Source organism: Numida meleagris, chromosome 24 (assembly GCF_002078875.1).
Source record: "Numida meleagris isolate 19003 breed g44 Domestic line chromosome 24, NumMel1.0, whole genome shotgun sequence".
NCBI classification, from domain to species: Eukaryota; Metazoa; Chordata; class Aves; order Galliformes; family Numididae; genus Numida; species Numida meleagris.
In genome coordinates, this window is record NC_034432.1 from 173426 (window position 1) to 187292 (window position 13867).

General features: G+C 60.4%; 2 protein-coding genes across 3 annotated transcripts in view; one reads left to right on the forward strand and one right to left on the reverse strand.

The window, feature by feature from the left end:
- UBQLN4 (ubiquilin 4) lies at positions 598–12695 on the reverse strand. 2 transcript variants are annotated; one of them, XM_021376567.1, is made up of 11 exons: positions 12458–12604; positions 9989–10140; positions 8127–8332; positions 7182–7444; positions 5797–5955; positions 4979–5204; positions 4497–4636; positions 3954–4037; positions 3254–3369; positions 2500–2677; positions 598–1781 (listed from the first exon to the last, which is right to left on the reverse strand). In XM_021376567.1, exons 1-11 carry the CDS (start codon positions 12602–12604, stop codon positions 1629–1631), a joined length of 1824 nt encoding a protein of 607 aa, XP_021232242.1. In that variant the 3' UTR covers positions 598–1628. The 2 variants fall into 2 exon arrangements, with proteins under 2 accessions (XP_021232242.1, XP_021232243.1); XM_021376568.1 differs by lacking the exon at positions 3954–4037 and having other exon boundaries at positions 12458–12695.
- Positions 12892–13867, forward strand: part of LAMTOR2 (late endosomal/lysosomal adaptor, MAPK and MTOR activator 2) — a 4522-nt gene continuing 3546 nt past the window's right edge. The window contains exons 1-2 of the mRNA XM_021376572.1: positions 12892–13052; positions 13179–13341. Coding sequence (XP_021232247.1) covers positions 12985–13052; positions 13179–13341 — 231 coding nt within the window. The 5' untranslated portion in view covers positions 12892–12984. The remainder of the gene's footprint in view (positions 13053–13178; positions 13342–13867) is intronic.

Here is a 13867-nt window from a genome sequence, read left to right on the forward strand (position 1 = left end):
GAGCTCCCCTCCCCTCCAGCCCCCGCAGCTCCGTCATTCTGCGACAGGTTACGATTGCAGCACCTATAAATCACTGATCATCCGCGTTCTCCCACCGAGCACGCGTCAGTGAGGAGAGCTCATCCAGACGGCGAGCGAGGAAGAGCACGGGATGAAGGCACAGGCAGCCGGCCGGGCTGGCACCGTGCTGCAGGGACAGCAGGTGGAAGAAGAGAGCGTGGAAGACCGGAACCCCACGGAGCACGGCTTGGGACGAGCTCCCAGCCCCCACGCGCTGCCCCATCCCACGCAGCCCCGCTCCGCACCGCGGTGCTGGTCACCCCCGATCCCAACACGTTTTGTTTCGCAGGCGTGCGGAGCGACGCTGCCGTCCCCCCCTTCCCTCCCTCTGCCCAATCCTCCCCGTCATGAAAAACAAATAAAAGGAAAAAAGAAGTTAAACGCGGGATCAGAACGCAGCGGCCAAGGGAAGGAAGCCTGGCGAGGCAGGGGCTGCACCGACCCCCGCCCTCTGCCCGAGGGTGAGACGGATTCGTCAGGAGTGAACGAGGGGAACCCGATCAGCGGCAATCAAGGAAGATACACGGAGCGCAGGGAGACGGATGGTTGTGCGCATTTATTATTTTACTGTTTTCTCCTTGATAAAACCGGTCTGCAAATCACACGGGCCCCGTGGCCCCGCTGCTCCTGGGGCTCGGCGGAGCCGCCGCGTTCAGGCTCGGCACCGCGGGGCAGAAACGAGGACGGCTCCGAGCGGGGAAGCAGGCGGACGCCAACGCTTTCCAGCGGAGAGATCTCATGCGATCTGATTTTTTTCCATCTCCTTTCGCTTCTACAGAGACGGAACCCGAGGAGCGCGGCCGCCGCCGCCGCCGCCGCACAAGGAGCGGGGCCCTCGGACGCCGTTTTCCGTGCAGCACCTTCAGCTCGGGCGCGAGGACGCTCGGCCCCATCCCTGAGGCCGCCGGGCTCCCGGGCGCCGTCCCAGCTGCGTAAAGAGAGCAGAGTTCCCGCGTGCTTTGCGGGAGGGCCAGCCCTGCTGCAGGAGATGGGAGCCCCCCGCCTGCTGTGGCCCGCGGGCCCCGTTCGTCCCATGGAATCATTCAGACAAACGACATCAGAAATTTCCAAGTCGCTTCGATTTTTTTTTTTTTCTCTTTTGCTCTATTATCCCCAAGAAGATGCTGGGAGAAAGAACCGGAAACCAAACTTGGCTCAAGTTTTAAATATTTGCCTGAAAGGAGGGCGGAGGGAGGGAATCATGTACAGTTAAAATCAAGCTACTCAAAACACAATCATTCAGGTAAATAACTAGAAGTATCGCCTCTACCATCTAGAGAGAGAGAGAAGAGTGTCTGAGACAGAGGGCATATTTAGGAAAAAATACACATCTGAAGTCTCTGTGGCCACGATGAGAACTGGAATCCACATACAAGCCAGTTAAAGAGCATTTCAACATGAAATCTTAACTTAGTAGGAAGGTCAGGGGTTAAGCTGTATCTTTTTTTTTTGTTTTAAATACATGGACAGCTGTCAGATATGAAAATGACGGCGGGCTTTCCTGAAAGATCCCCCTGCGCATGTGTATGGATGCATGTGCTGCCATCTGCGGGCGGCGTGACGGGAGCTTAGGAAGGCTGGGAGCCCAGCAGTCTCTCAATAGCTGCATTGATGTCCCCGCCCGTGGCGATGAGAGCCTGGAGGTTGGCCTCACGGTTAATGAAGCCCATGGCATTCAGCTGCTCCAGCTGCTGTTGGAATCGCACTTCAGGACTCTGCGCCTGCAGAGGGAAAGGACAAAGAGCTCAGCGGCAGCCGGCAGGGACCGCATCCAGCGCGGCCCGGGCCGGCGCTAACGGCTGAGCGGGGACGCGGCTGCAGCAGCACCGACGTTATCCACACCGCTGTCATCCACCTCCCCGCAATCCTCAGCGGCTTTGGCAGAGCGGCCGCGCTGCTCGCAGGGCCGGTCCCACACCTGCAGGAGCAGGCCGGCCGGCACGCTTAGTTTCAAGCCCGAAGAACTAACCTGGCCCGAGCCCAAACCCGGCCAGCTCAGCAGAAAGCGCCAGAGCCAAGAGCAACCTGCTGCGGACCCACGGCCCCGGAGCGGGGTGGGACCGGGACAAGCTCCATCCCACCCCAGAGACGGCCCCGAGAAGCCCGCAGCGTGCAACTGGGCAGCCAGGACTCGAGGGGAGCTCATAAACTGGAGGCAGAGCGACTTTTCACACGGGCATATGGGGACAGGACAAGGGGAATGGCTTTCGAGTAAAAGAGGGGAGATTTCAGTTAGATGTTAGGCGGAAATTCTTCACTCAGAGGCGCCGGGGCTGGGGCGGTGCTGCCCAGAGCTGTGGGTGCCCCATCCCTGGAGGCTGCGGATGGGCCCTGGGCAGCCGGAGTGGGGGGCGGGCAGCCCACGGCACGGGGCTGGAAGTGGATGACCTTTGAGATCCCTTCCAACCTAAGGCATTCTATGACTCTACGATTACATACTTGAGAGCTTCCTCCGGCCAGCAGCTGGATCATCTGCTGCATGAGCTGCTGCTGGGGGTTACCACCCCCGGGTGGAGAGGCACTGGCCGGCGTCGAAGCGGAGGGAACGGGGTTCTCCGGGATTGTGCTTCCTCCTGTGGAGGACGGGGGCATTCGAGGCATGCCAAAGGAGCCGAGGCTGCAGAGGAAGGCAGGGTTTGCTCAGAGACGAGCCGGCACTTCTGGCTGTCCCCTGCCTGTCTTGTGAGAGCGGGGCGGCACGGGGAGCCAGCAGGCTTGGCCAGGCCGGCCCGTGCTCCAGGACTGGCTGTGCTCGGATCCCAGTCACACGTGCCACCGGGACCAAGCCATCCTAACCCAGGCACAACCCGAAAAAACACCTGCCAAGACGGAACGTGACCCACGCTGACAGAGAGCAGAGGGCCCGAGGGTGGCAGGCAGGCCAGCACGTCCTAACTCACCCACCCAGCCCCGTGGTGCGCATCTCACACCATCCCTCAGAGCTAAAAACTGAGTCCACCCGACACCAAACACCTCGGACAGAAGAGAGGGGAGGGACCAAACGGTTCCCGGAGCTCTCCTCCAAAAAGAAAGGGTCAAGGACTTCCCGCACGAAGCGCAAAGGGACGGAAAGAGCTCATCAGCTGGAGCCCACAGGGGCCTGCAGGCACACACGCAGCGTTCCCCGAGCAGATCTGCAGCCAGGCTGCCTGCTGCTGTCAAGCACGCCCCGCTCCCGAGGAGCGCTCATTACCTTGGCACTAGTCCTGGGGCCTCCGTCTGCAGCGTCTGGAGTCCCTGCTGGATCTGGAGGAGCGCCTGCATGGCGCGGGGGTTGGTGAGGATGGACAGGGAGTCTGGGTTCTGCATCTGGGGACGAAGGAGAAGGAGACGGTGGCAGCGAACAGCGAGAGCTCCTGCAGCCGGCGATCCGAGCAGCCGCCAGCACAGAGCTGCAGCCGCAGCCGCAGCCAAGCCGCGGGTCTGGGCTCTCCGTCAAGGCCCCAGGCTGCAGGGCTCCTCCGCGCAGGCACACTCCAAGAGTTCAGATCAGATTTCCTACATCGAGTAGGCGAATCAGATTAGGACGGGGCACGCGCGCCTCCAGAATTAAAGCCATTTTGATCCACTTGAGTGAACCAGCTGCTCAAGCACAATTAGCCATTTTAATTTTTCGTAAACTCATTACCGGGAGAGCCCGTCCGCACGGGGGTTTCACGCAGCGGAACTCGTCTAATTTCAAGTCAACCTTGAGGTAATTTAGATTACCTCATTTACATTGCCTGGTCTAAACAAGCTCCCGCTCTCCTTCCCCTGGGCCAGCCCCTGCTGTCACAGCCCAACCCACCCGAGCCCACGTGATGACGCAGCTCTGAGCCGCCCTTCTCACGGAGGATGGAAAAGCTCTGGAGCCCGGGGCTGCGGGCAGCACGGGGCCAGCCAGGGGCCTTTACCTGCTGCAGGAAGACTGGGAGCTGAAGGCGGAGCTGTTCTTGAAGCTGTGGATTCCCAGCAAAGAGGGGGACATTTACCATGATCTAGCAAGAGACAGCACATGTAGGGAGGGTCAGAGCGCTGCTGCCGATGGCCGTACCTTACACCCCACCTCACTAAGCCACAAGGAACACGTCACTCGTGTCCCTGACTTTCTCCCCGGGCTTTCATCGTGTTTTCTGCTCGTAGGAACTGAAAGACCGAAATAAGACAGCTCAGTTCCTGGCAGCGGTGTGGAACAGGACCCATGGGCAAAGAGAAGGGCTGCTCCTACGCTCCTCTGAAAGCCACCTCCTGCTGGTAGTGGCTCTACTAAAATACAGGGCTCAGTGTCGTGGCTGCCTTCAAGCTACAGAGAAATGAAGCAGCATTGTCTACATCCACTCAGCTCTCATCCTTCTGCAACAGAAACCTCTCCAACCACAGAAGCAGGCTGGGCTCGCAAGCGCTGCGCTCAAGTCCTGCCTGCTCACAAATAGCAGATACGACTGCAGTGCTTTTACCTGTGCTGCAAAGTCTGGGTTCTGGGCGAGAGTTTGCATCATGCTCCGCATATACGGGGCAGAGATCATGTTCTGCATCAGTTGAGGATTTTCGGAGATCTGCTGCAGGAGCCCTTGCATCTCCGGGCTGTTAAACATGCCTGCAAGGGTAAAGGAAAGAGAAAACAAAGCAAAACTCCTTACAAGCCTGAGCAGTGCTGGAGTGCCTGAAATATAACAATGCCTGAAACACAACAACGCCTTTACTTCACCCACAGGCCAACAGGGAACATGGTCCCTCCCTCCTGCACTCTCAAGGGCTGCAGGGACACTGCAGCTCCCAAAGTAGCCCCCCAGCAGCACAGAGTAAATAACCCAACTCTGGTCCCGTTGCAAGCAGTAACATTTGTCTGGAGAGCAGCCCTGTACCGCAGCAACCCCCACCGAGGCCCGGCTGATCCGTTCCGCCTGCAGCACCCCCTGGTCCCTCTCTTGTTACGTACCAGCCCCGAAGCTGGCAGCATTCAGCCCAAAGGGGTTGGACACGGTCGGTGTGCTTTGGGTGGTTCCTGAGCCAGAGCTCCCTTCGCTGCTGGGCGCCTGGCTCTGGGAAGCAGGGGGCGTGGGGCTCCAGGGGTTCGGTAACGGCTCTCTGTTCTCCGTCCGCAAAGGCTGAGAGCTGGAGCTCTCGGAGTTCCCCGTTAAGGAAGAGAAGGGGTTGTTGCCAAACTAGGGGAGAGAGAAAGAAAGAACAGCCTCCATCAGTCAGCTCGAACGGGGAAAGCTGGACTCACCCCATCGCCACGTGAGCTGGGAAGCAGTCACTCGTACTCACTGGGTTTGCTAAACACACGCCAGAATTTGCCTCTTGAGAAAGGCGTAATCCATGGCACACCGCGTTCAGAGAAACCCGCAGCTCAAGAAATGGCCAGAGCCCTAAACCGGGCTCCCAAACACCCGCGTGCAATCAGCACCCGCACGTACCCGTAGGTAACGCCGGCCCGGAGGACGCCTGCTCAGCCCTTCGCAGACAGACCTGCACTGCATGGATCCCAGCCGGCCCCAACCCACAGGGCCGCGCTAACGAAGCCACGGGGCTTTCACACCGGGGATGCTTGGCATCCTGCCTACACGCAGAGCGAAGGAGCAGCGGCAGGTCCCCGCTCACACACCCCAACCCGTGCAATAAAAGCAGACGGGCGGCACCGCAGCGCATCCTCCTCCTCCCGGCTGCATTTGTCATCTGCAGAGGGAGGGGACCCGGAGCCGTGGCTGGCGGAGGCTGCCCCTCACCGCGGGGGTAGAAGGAGCTGAGCCGTACCTGCTCCCTGGCCGCGCTGAACATGGGCTCCTGGATGTCCGTGTACATGCGGCGCAAGGCGTTGTACCCTCCTGGAATGCTCTCGAGGTTGCTCAAAGCGCGGTCCTGGTTCCGCATCATCTCCTGCATCATGGCGGGGTTACGAGCCAACTCCATTGTCTGCCAGAGAGAGGAGAACGTGGAACAGTCGGGCCCCACGGGCGCCACAGGAGACCCAAGTGGACCCAGAGGTTTGTGGGCAGCCCAGCAACAGCACTGAGCTACCAGCCGGGCACTGAAAGAGTTAACTCTTAGCTCCCAGAAGGAAGAGTATAATTAAACCCGTTTCACAGCCAGGGAGCAGAGAGATCATTTATCCAAGCAAAGAGAGCCCGGGGATCCTGGCTCCTCCCACCTCGCCCAGCTCTCCTCCTTTATAACCTCGATTCGGCCGGATGGGATCGTTTGGTTTCTAAGCAATATTGGGACATCCAAACATCAAACACCCACATGTTCCCACTCAAAGTAGGTGGACTGCATTCAAAAAAAACTAAGATGGAAGAGCTGGGATCCTTCCTGTTTGGGGAAAACCAAGCAATTCGCCAGCTCCAGACTCCTGACGGCTCCCTCCTGCTCAAGGAGCGTCCAGACATCCTCTGAGCTGCAGAAATATGCAACATTCACACTGCAATTTCACGTAGGGCTGACACAGCTGAAATTAAAAAGATAATGGGAAGAGCATGGAAACTTGGCTCCTTCAGCAGCCACCTGGGAATGCATCCTGACACGTCGTCCCGGGGAGCAGCAGAGCCGTGCTGAGGGCTCCGCAGTGCTCGGCTCTCATCTCCCCCTCACGCTGCCCTCCTGTAAAACCTGCCTCCCTGCGTCCTCCAGGAAACAGGCCATCTCTGTTCTGGGGCCATTCAGAAAATAGAGCCCTCGAGGATCCCAGCCCATCACCACCGTCAGATTTTACTGGCACTAAAGCAGAGCTGTATGGCTCTGCACTCTGCATTAATCTGCCAGCACAAAGAGAAGAACAGAACACGTTCACTGCAGCTTCACTTCTCCGTGACTGCTTTTGCTCCCATCCACGGATCAGAACACGGCAGCCTTGTGCGTGGCGCACTACGATGACCCAAGAATCCTTTTTTGCCCAGCACACGATGGATTCAACAGCTCTGAACAAGACATGAGAGCCGCAAGCGTGTGGGCTGAGTAATCGCTATTTACTTAACTCGAGACCACCATCTGTTTGCGAGGAGTTTACAGCGGGAAGGAAAAGGAAGAAATCCCTGAATCCCCTGCTCTGCTGTTCCCACGCTCCCTTGTGAAGCGAGCTCTGAAGCTGCTCCGCCACGAAGCCCCGGGACGCGCTCGGACCGGGCCCCGGCGCGCCGACCCACCTGCCTCATCAGCTCCGGGTTGTTCAGCATGTGGCTGATCTCCGGATTTCGCTCCATGAGCTGCTGCATCTGCGGGTTGGCCATGATCATCTGCCTCATGAGGTCGGGGTTCGACATCATGTTCTGCACCAAGGGGTTCTCCATGATCTGAGAGAGCATCTCGGGGTTGGACATCAGCTGTCGCTGCATCTGCTGCTGGAGCTCCATGAAGTTGGCGGAGCCCATGCCGAGGTTGCCCAGCCCGGTGATGCCGCCAAAGCCAGCTGCAGAGGGAACAAAAAGGGGAGAGAGCTGTGGGTCAGCAACCGCCAGCAGCGGGGAAAGGAGGGGACGAGCGTGGGCTGAACTGCGCCCACACTGAGCGGGGGGGGCCCTGTTCCCACAGCAGCCAGCTCTGAGGGGGGACATCCCCTGCACCGAGGGTTCTGGGGTTATCCTGAGCAGGCGAACCGAGACACGCTGAGGAAAGCGACTCAGGAGAGCAGGAGAAACAATCACAGGGTTAAGAACCCCAGCTCCTCCGTCTAAACCAAGGAAATATTTCTTTCCTGACTTTCTGGGTCTGTTCAGCCTTGAGAAAAGAAGACTCAGAGGGGATCTTATTAATGTTTACAACTATCCTAAGTGTGGGAGTCAAAGGGACACGGCCAACTTCTTTTCAGCGGTTTGTGGGGACAGGACAAGGGGAAACGGCCATAAACTGCAGCATAGGAGGTTCACACCAATATGCAAAGGAACCTCTTCACAGTGAGGGTGACGGAGCTCTGGAACGGGCTGCCCAGGGAGGTGGTGGCTTCTCCTTCTCCGGAGATATTCCAGACCCGCCTGGACTCTTTCCTGTGCAGCCTGCTGCAGGGAGCCTGCTTTGTGGGGGGGTTGGACTCTGATCTCTGGAGGTCCCTTCCAACCCCTCCAGTTCTGTCATTTCTCAGGGTCCCCACTTACAAAGGATCGATGTGGCACTGTTGGGGCCTCCATCTCCGGGACCTCCCAGAGTCCCGGACCCGCTGCTCCGTCGGCCGCCGCTGCCAGCGTCCAGAGCAGCGCTGCTGGATGTGGAAGGCTGGGATGGGGCAGCAGGAGAAGGGGACGTTGTGGCGGGGGCAGAAGCAGCACCGGCGGCAGAAGCAGCAGATGTCGGATCTTGGACCCTATGAAGAAACAGAAGGAGCCGTTACGCTCCCGGGATTCAGGAGAGTTGAGCAGCTGTCTCTGTGGGGAACGCAGGACGGCGCGCCCCACGCAGTGCGGCTTCCCTCCGAGCCCGCCGTCCCGGCAGCAGCCAGCCCCTTCAGGCCGCTCCCATTCCCGTCTGCACGGATGCGCGGCCGTGGCTCACAGCTGCCTTCCATCTGCCAGGACCTGCCTCCCACCTCGCTGCACAACAGCCCCTCACGTTTCATCCCGGCCCACACGAAGCAGCCTGACTGCTCTCACTCTGAGCTGTATGGAGCTGTGGCCTGAAGCAGGCCGAGCTATTTACCTCCGCCGTATCCTTGAGCAATGAGTTTGCTCCAAACAGGAAAATCCTCCTGCTGCTCCCACAGAAACCACAGGAGGTTACAGCAGGGCTACGGGAAGGGGTAAACAACAGTTGGCTTGGCTGCAGCTTCTCTTGTGCACTGATGTTATTATGGTGCTCGTGGGGGCAAACAAGTTCCTGCCTTACTCTACAGGCAGAGAACACGAGGCACAAAGCAGCGAGCATCCCGTGGAGCTACAGAAGACTTCTGGCCAGGGTGGCTGTGAATTCGCCTCTGCTCTTGGCTCTACCTCAGAAAGGAGATTTCTCATTCCAGCACCAGTTTAGCCCAGTTTCTTTCACCAGACACGCACACAGTACCACCAGCCACAGCGGACACAGGACATCGGCCGTACTGAGCAAACCAAGCCCCAGCAGCGCCTTGTAACCACAGCTCTTCCCCAGGACTTCCACAGGCCTTTACAAGAAGAGCTTTTACAAGGTTGTCTGCAGCACCTGCACTTGTGGCAGCGACAGTCCCGGGCTCAGAAGAAATGAAGAGCTTTCCGATGAGATGAAACCACAACATTCCCTTCACTCACCTCAAATAAGAAGCGCCGTTATGTCACCGCCAAATAACCAGGAGTACCTTGCTTCCCCTTTCCCTCTCCCAAACCCAGGATTCCCTTTCCCTTTCCACAGCATTCCAGGACTTCTGAAAACCAAACCCGAAGCTCCCTGTGCGTTTTCCAGACCCGTGTGACCGATGCTGGAAACCCCTGAGCGGGAGTGGGGGACAGAGCAAATAGGAAGCTTCGCCAAAAAAGGCAGAAGGAAGCTGGAGGGCGAGCAGTTGGTTTCTCTCAGCACAGGAAGGGGCTGTAACGCCTTCAGTAAGCACTTCTCTACGGCTGGTAGCGAATCAAATGAGAAGCCAGGACAGCGCCCTCGTTACCTTAGGAGATGGTTCACGGCTTGCAGGGTTAGGGTACGCAGCAGGAAGTGAAAGAAACACCGGGTATTGCTTTCAGCTCTAATGGCAGCTCGCTGGGAAGGTAACTGCTGCTAGCAGTGAGTCATCGTTATCAGATCGGGGACAGAACCACGTTCAAACGGTTTCTTCCCAGACTAAGTTGTAAAGGCTCAATATCTGCAAAGCCACGTATGCTAATTGCGTTAAGGATGCGCTCCCCCCCCCCTGCAAGCTCACACAGGTGCATAACCTGGGAAATGACAGGCCAAGGGATCAAGCCAGCGCTGCAGGGCAAAGCTGTGGCAAGAAGAGCTCGCGTGCTGGACCACCACCCACTGACTCCTGGGCCCCCGCGACGGAACAGTTTCTTACTTCTGTGGAGTCTTAATGACCAAGTGCACGGTCAGCCCATCTTTGATCCCGTGTTGATTCAGAGTGTCTCCATCCTTCAAGATCTTCCCAGCGAAGATCAGAACCAGCTGATCCTGTTTGGCTTTAAACCGCCTGGAAATCTCTTCTTTGAACTGAAAAACAAACACGGCGCTTTTCAGGCACAAGAGCGAAGCCAGGAATCTGAAGATAACGCTCCAGATATCGAACATTCACTGCGCAAACGGCGAAAGGAGCTGAGAGAGCTGCAGCACCCCACCAGGAAGGAGCCGCCGGGCAGCAGCACAGCCACCAGCTGCTGAGAATGCCCGAGGGATGAGGGGAAAAACCAAAGACGAGCACTGCGCTGCTTCAAAAAACGGGGGGGTAAACTTCAGAATGTGCAGGACAATTACCTCAAGATCATAGAATCACGGAATCACAGAATGGCCTGGGTTGAAAAGGACCTCAAAGATCACCTCGTTTCAACCCCCTGTGGAGTGCAGGGTCACCAAGCACCAGCCCAGGCTGCGCAGAGCCACGTCCAGCCTGGCCTTGAATGCCTCCAGAGACGGGGCACCCACAACCTCCTTGGGCAACCTGTGCCAGTGCATCACCACCCTCTGAGTGAGAAACTTCCTCCTAACATCTAAACTAAACCTCCCCTGTCTCAGTTTGAAACCTTTCCCCCTTGTCCTACCGCTATCCACCCTCGTAAACAGCCGTACCCCCTCCTGTTTATACTCTCCCTTTACATATTGGAAGGCCACAGTGAGGTCTCCCCGCAGCCTTCTCTTCTCCAAGCTAAACAAGCCCAGTTCCCTCACCCTTTCTTCGCAGGAGAGGTGCTCCAGCCTCTCATCAGCAAGATGAGCTGAAGGCTTCCAAAGCGAGTGTGCCTCTGAGGCCGAATCCAAACACACCACTTATCCTCTGAATGACTGAGGTTTACTCATCTCTGCTCATCTTATTTTTTCCCAAGGAAAGCCCGACTCTGATTTAATACAGGACAGAGCTCCGCGGAAAAGGGCACATCCCTTTATCAGCCAATAGACGTAATCTAGGTCTTCTCCAATTCCTATTCCTGTGACTGTATTCCCTGTGAGTATGCACACCACATAACACTGACATCTCCTCTGCACTGTGTGATGGGGAGGGATCAGCACCTGCCAATAACATCGCCACTGCTAGCTCAGCTGGGGCATTCCCGAGTTGATAGGTGAGAAGAAAAGGCCTTGCATTTGGAAGCCACAGACTTCAGGAAATTCTCATGGAAAGATCAGGACCAGAAGGGCACACCTTTCCTGGGCAGCCCAAAAACTGGACCCAGGAGGACAGGGCCCTGGAGCTGAGGTGATCCTGGCCCCACAGCTTCACGCTCTCCTCTGCACACTCGCTTTACGCTGATGGGTTCTCAGGAGAGGGCTGGGAAGGAGCAGGAGGGCCACGCACAGCGCACAGCCCCTGCCCAGCTCCCAGCAGCGCCAGCACACCGCGACCTCGTGCCCTGCAGCCCACGTCAAAGCACACAGCAAAGCGCACACGAAGCCAAGATCCACGCCGCTGACACTTTGCCCCAGCGGGCAGCGCCACTTGGACAGCACTTCTTGTAAATCCCCTCCTGCCCTCCCAGCGCACTGTGCCCTGTAGAGCTCCCTGCCCGGAGAAAACCCGCAAGCCCACACGCATCTGATGTTCCCTTCTCTCTGCTTCGCTCTACCTTTGCCCCAAAGACGGACCCAAGAGGAGTGAGGAGGAAGGAGGGAAGGAGCTGCCTATGGTCTCAGTCTCACCACGCACCGCCCGTCCATTGCCCCACAGCGCTCCCACCCCCTGCTCCCCACACCTCCCTGCAGCGCAGCCCCAGGGCCGCGTCCTCCACCTCCGCCGACCTGGAGGCATCTCCTGGCAGGAAGGGAGCTCCCTCTGGACCCAGCCCCACCACACAACGCCCATCCACTGCCCCACATCACTCGCTGCCCCACAGCGTCCCCACCCCCTGCTCCCCACACCTCCCTGCAGCGCAGCCCCGGGGCCGTGCCCCCCATTCCCCCCAGCCTGGAGGCGCCTCCCGGCCCCTTACACCCCGTTCCCACAGACACTACCCCAACCCCCCCCTCCTGCACAGCCCTGACAACGCCCCATTCTCACCCCTCCCCGGGTTTCAGCCCCCTCAGCCCCCACCCCACTCCACGCACCCCAGGGCCCGGGAGTCCCCAGCCCCCAGCTCCGATCCAGGCCTTGCACCCTTCCCTCCCCTCACCTACGGGCCCGAGGCCGCTCCCCGCCCCCTCACCTTCCACCTCCCCCGCTCCGGCTCCTCACACCCCCTCGAAGTTCCTCCCCTCCGATTCTCAGCCCCCACCCCCCGCCCCCTCCCAGCGCCCACTCCGAGGCCTCGGCCCCGTCCCGGGACCCCTCCGGCCTCTCGCAGCGCCCAGGCCTAGGCCCGATCCTCCGTTCCGCCCCCACCTCGCGCACGGAGGCGCCGTCCGCGATAACGATCTCCTCCTTGTCCTTGGGGGTCTTCACCGTGACGCGGATGAGGGCCCCGCCGGGGCCTCCCAGCTCTGACCCGCCGGGGCCCGGCCCGCCGCCGCCGCCGCTCGGCTCCGCCATCTTCGCCGCCCGCCCCGCCAGCCCGGGCCGACAGAGAAAGGCGGGGACAGAGCGCCGCCACGGCCCGCGCCGCCGCCCAGCGCCGCCTTGCGGAGCGGCGGACCGAGAGGTGACGGCGTCGGAACGCGGCGCGGAACGGAGCGCGGAGCGGAGCGCGGAGCGGAGCGCGGAACGGAGCGCGGAACGGAGCGCGGAACGGCCCCGAACGCCGCCCGCTGCCGCCGAACGCCGCTCCGCGGGACCTCACCCCGCGCTGCGCCGGGCCACGCAGGGCCGCGGCCTACACCGGGCCCGGGCCCCGTTCTCCCGGCGTGCCCCGCGCCGCCGCCGCCGCCGCCGCCCCGTGCAGGGCCGCGCCCCGCCGTGCCCCGCGGGCGGCCATGCTGCGGCCCAAGGCGCTGACGCAGGTGCTGAGCCAGGCCAACACCGGCGGCGTCCAGAGCACGCTGTGAGCGGGGCCGGGGGGCGGCGGGGCCGCGGGCCTCGGGGCGGTAACGTCGCCGTGTAATCCGGGTGATAATTAGCGGGATAACGAATGGGATAATCGGTGCCCCCCCCCCCCCCCCTGTTTCAGGCTGCTGAACAATGAGGGCTCGCTCTTGGCCTACTCGGGCTACGGGGACACGGACGCCCGCGTGACGGCGGCCATCGCCAGCAACATCTGGGTGGCCTACGACAAGAACGGGCACCACGCCTTCAACGAGGACAACCTGCGGTTCATCCTGATGGACTGCATGGTACGGGCCGCGCTCCTCCCTCCCGCCCCCCGGGGCCGCTCCGCCGTCGGTGGGGGAGGGCGGGCACAGCCCCGGGGCCGCGCTCTGCGGCTCCGTGCCTCCCCGTGGGCTCCGCGCCGTAGCGGTGCTCCGCGGTGCCTCCCTCAGGGACACGCGGTGGCACCGAGTGCGGTTTGAGTTGATGTGACAGAAGGAAGGGACGGCGTCCGGAGGGACTGGGCGGGCCGAGCGCTGAGCCCCGTGAGGTTCAGCGAGGCCCAGGGCGCCGTGCTGGGCCGGGGCGGCCCCACGGGTGTTGCTCAGACGGGGAGCGGAGCTGACCACCAGCAGCCGCGGGTTGGAAATCTGACGTGTGCTCGGGGCCCGAAGGCCAGCCGCCCCCGGGCTGCAATAGGGGGGGCAGTGGGGCGCAGAGGGGGACGGTCCCCTCCGTGCGGCAGTGGGGCCGGGTGGGGATGCTCTGCAGCGGGGGGGGCTTTGTGGGGGGCTCAGCACGGAGAGGGCTCCCAGGGGAGCTTGGCACGGC

Excerpts from the sequence above, each read along its gene's own strand:
- UBQLN4 (XM_021376567.1), bottom strand. The coding sequence starts at position 12,604 with ATGGCGGAGCCGAGCGGCGGCGGCGGCGGGCCGGGCCCCGGCGGGTCA. Across the intron at positions 8,333-9,988 it reads GTCATTAAGACTCCACAGAA|GGTCCAAGATCCGACATCTG; the intron begins GTAAGAAACTGT and ends GTTTCTTCATAG. Across the intron at positions 4,637-4,978 it reads TGCTGCCAGCTTCGGGGCTG|GCATGTTTAACAGCCCGGAG; the intron begins GTACGTAACAAG and ends TTACCCTTGCAG.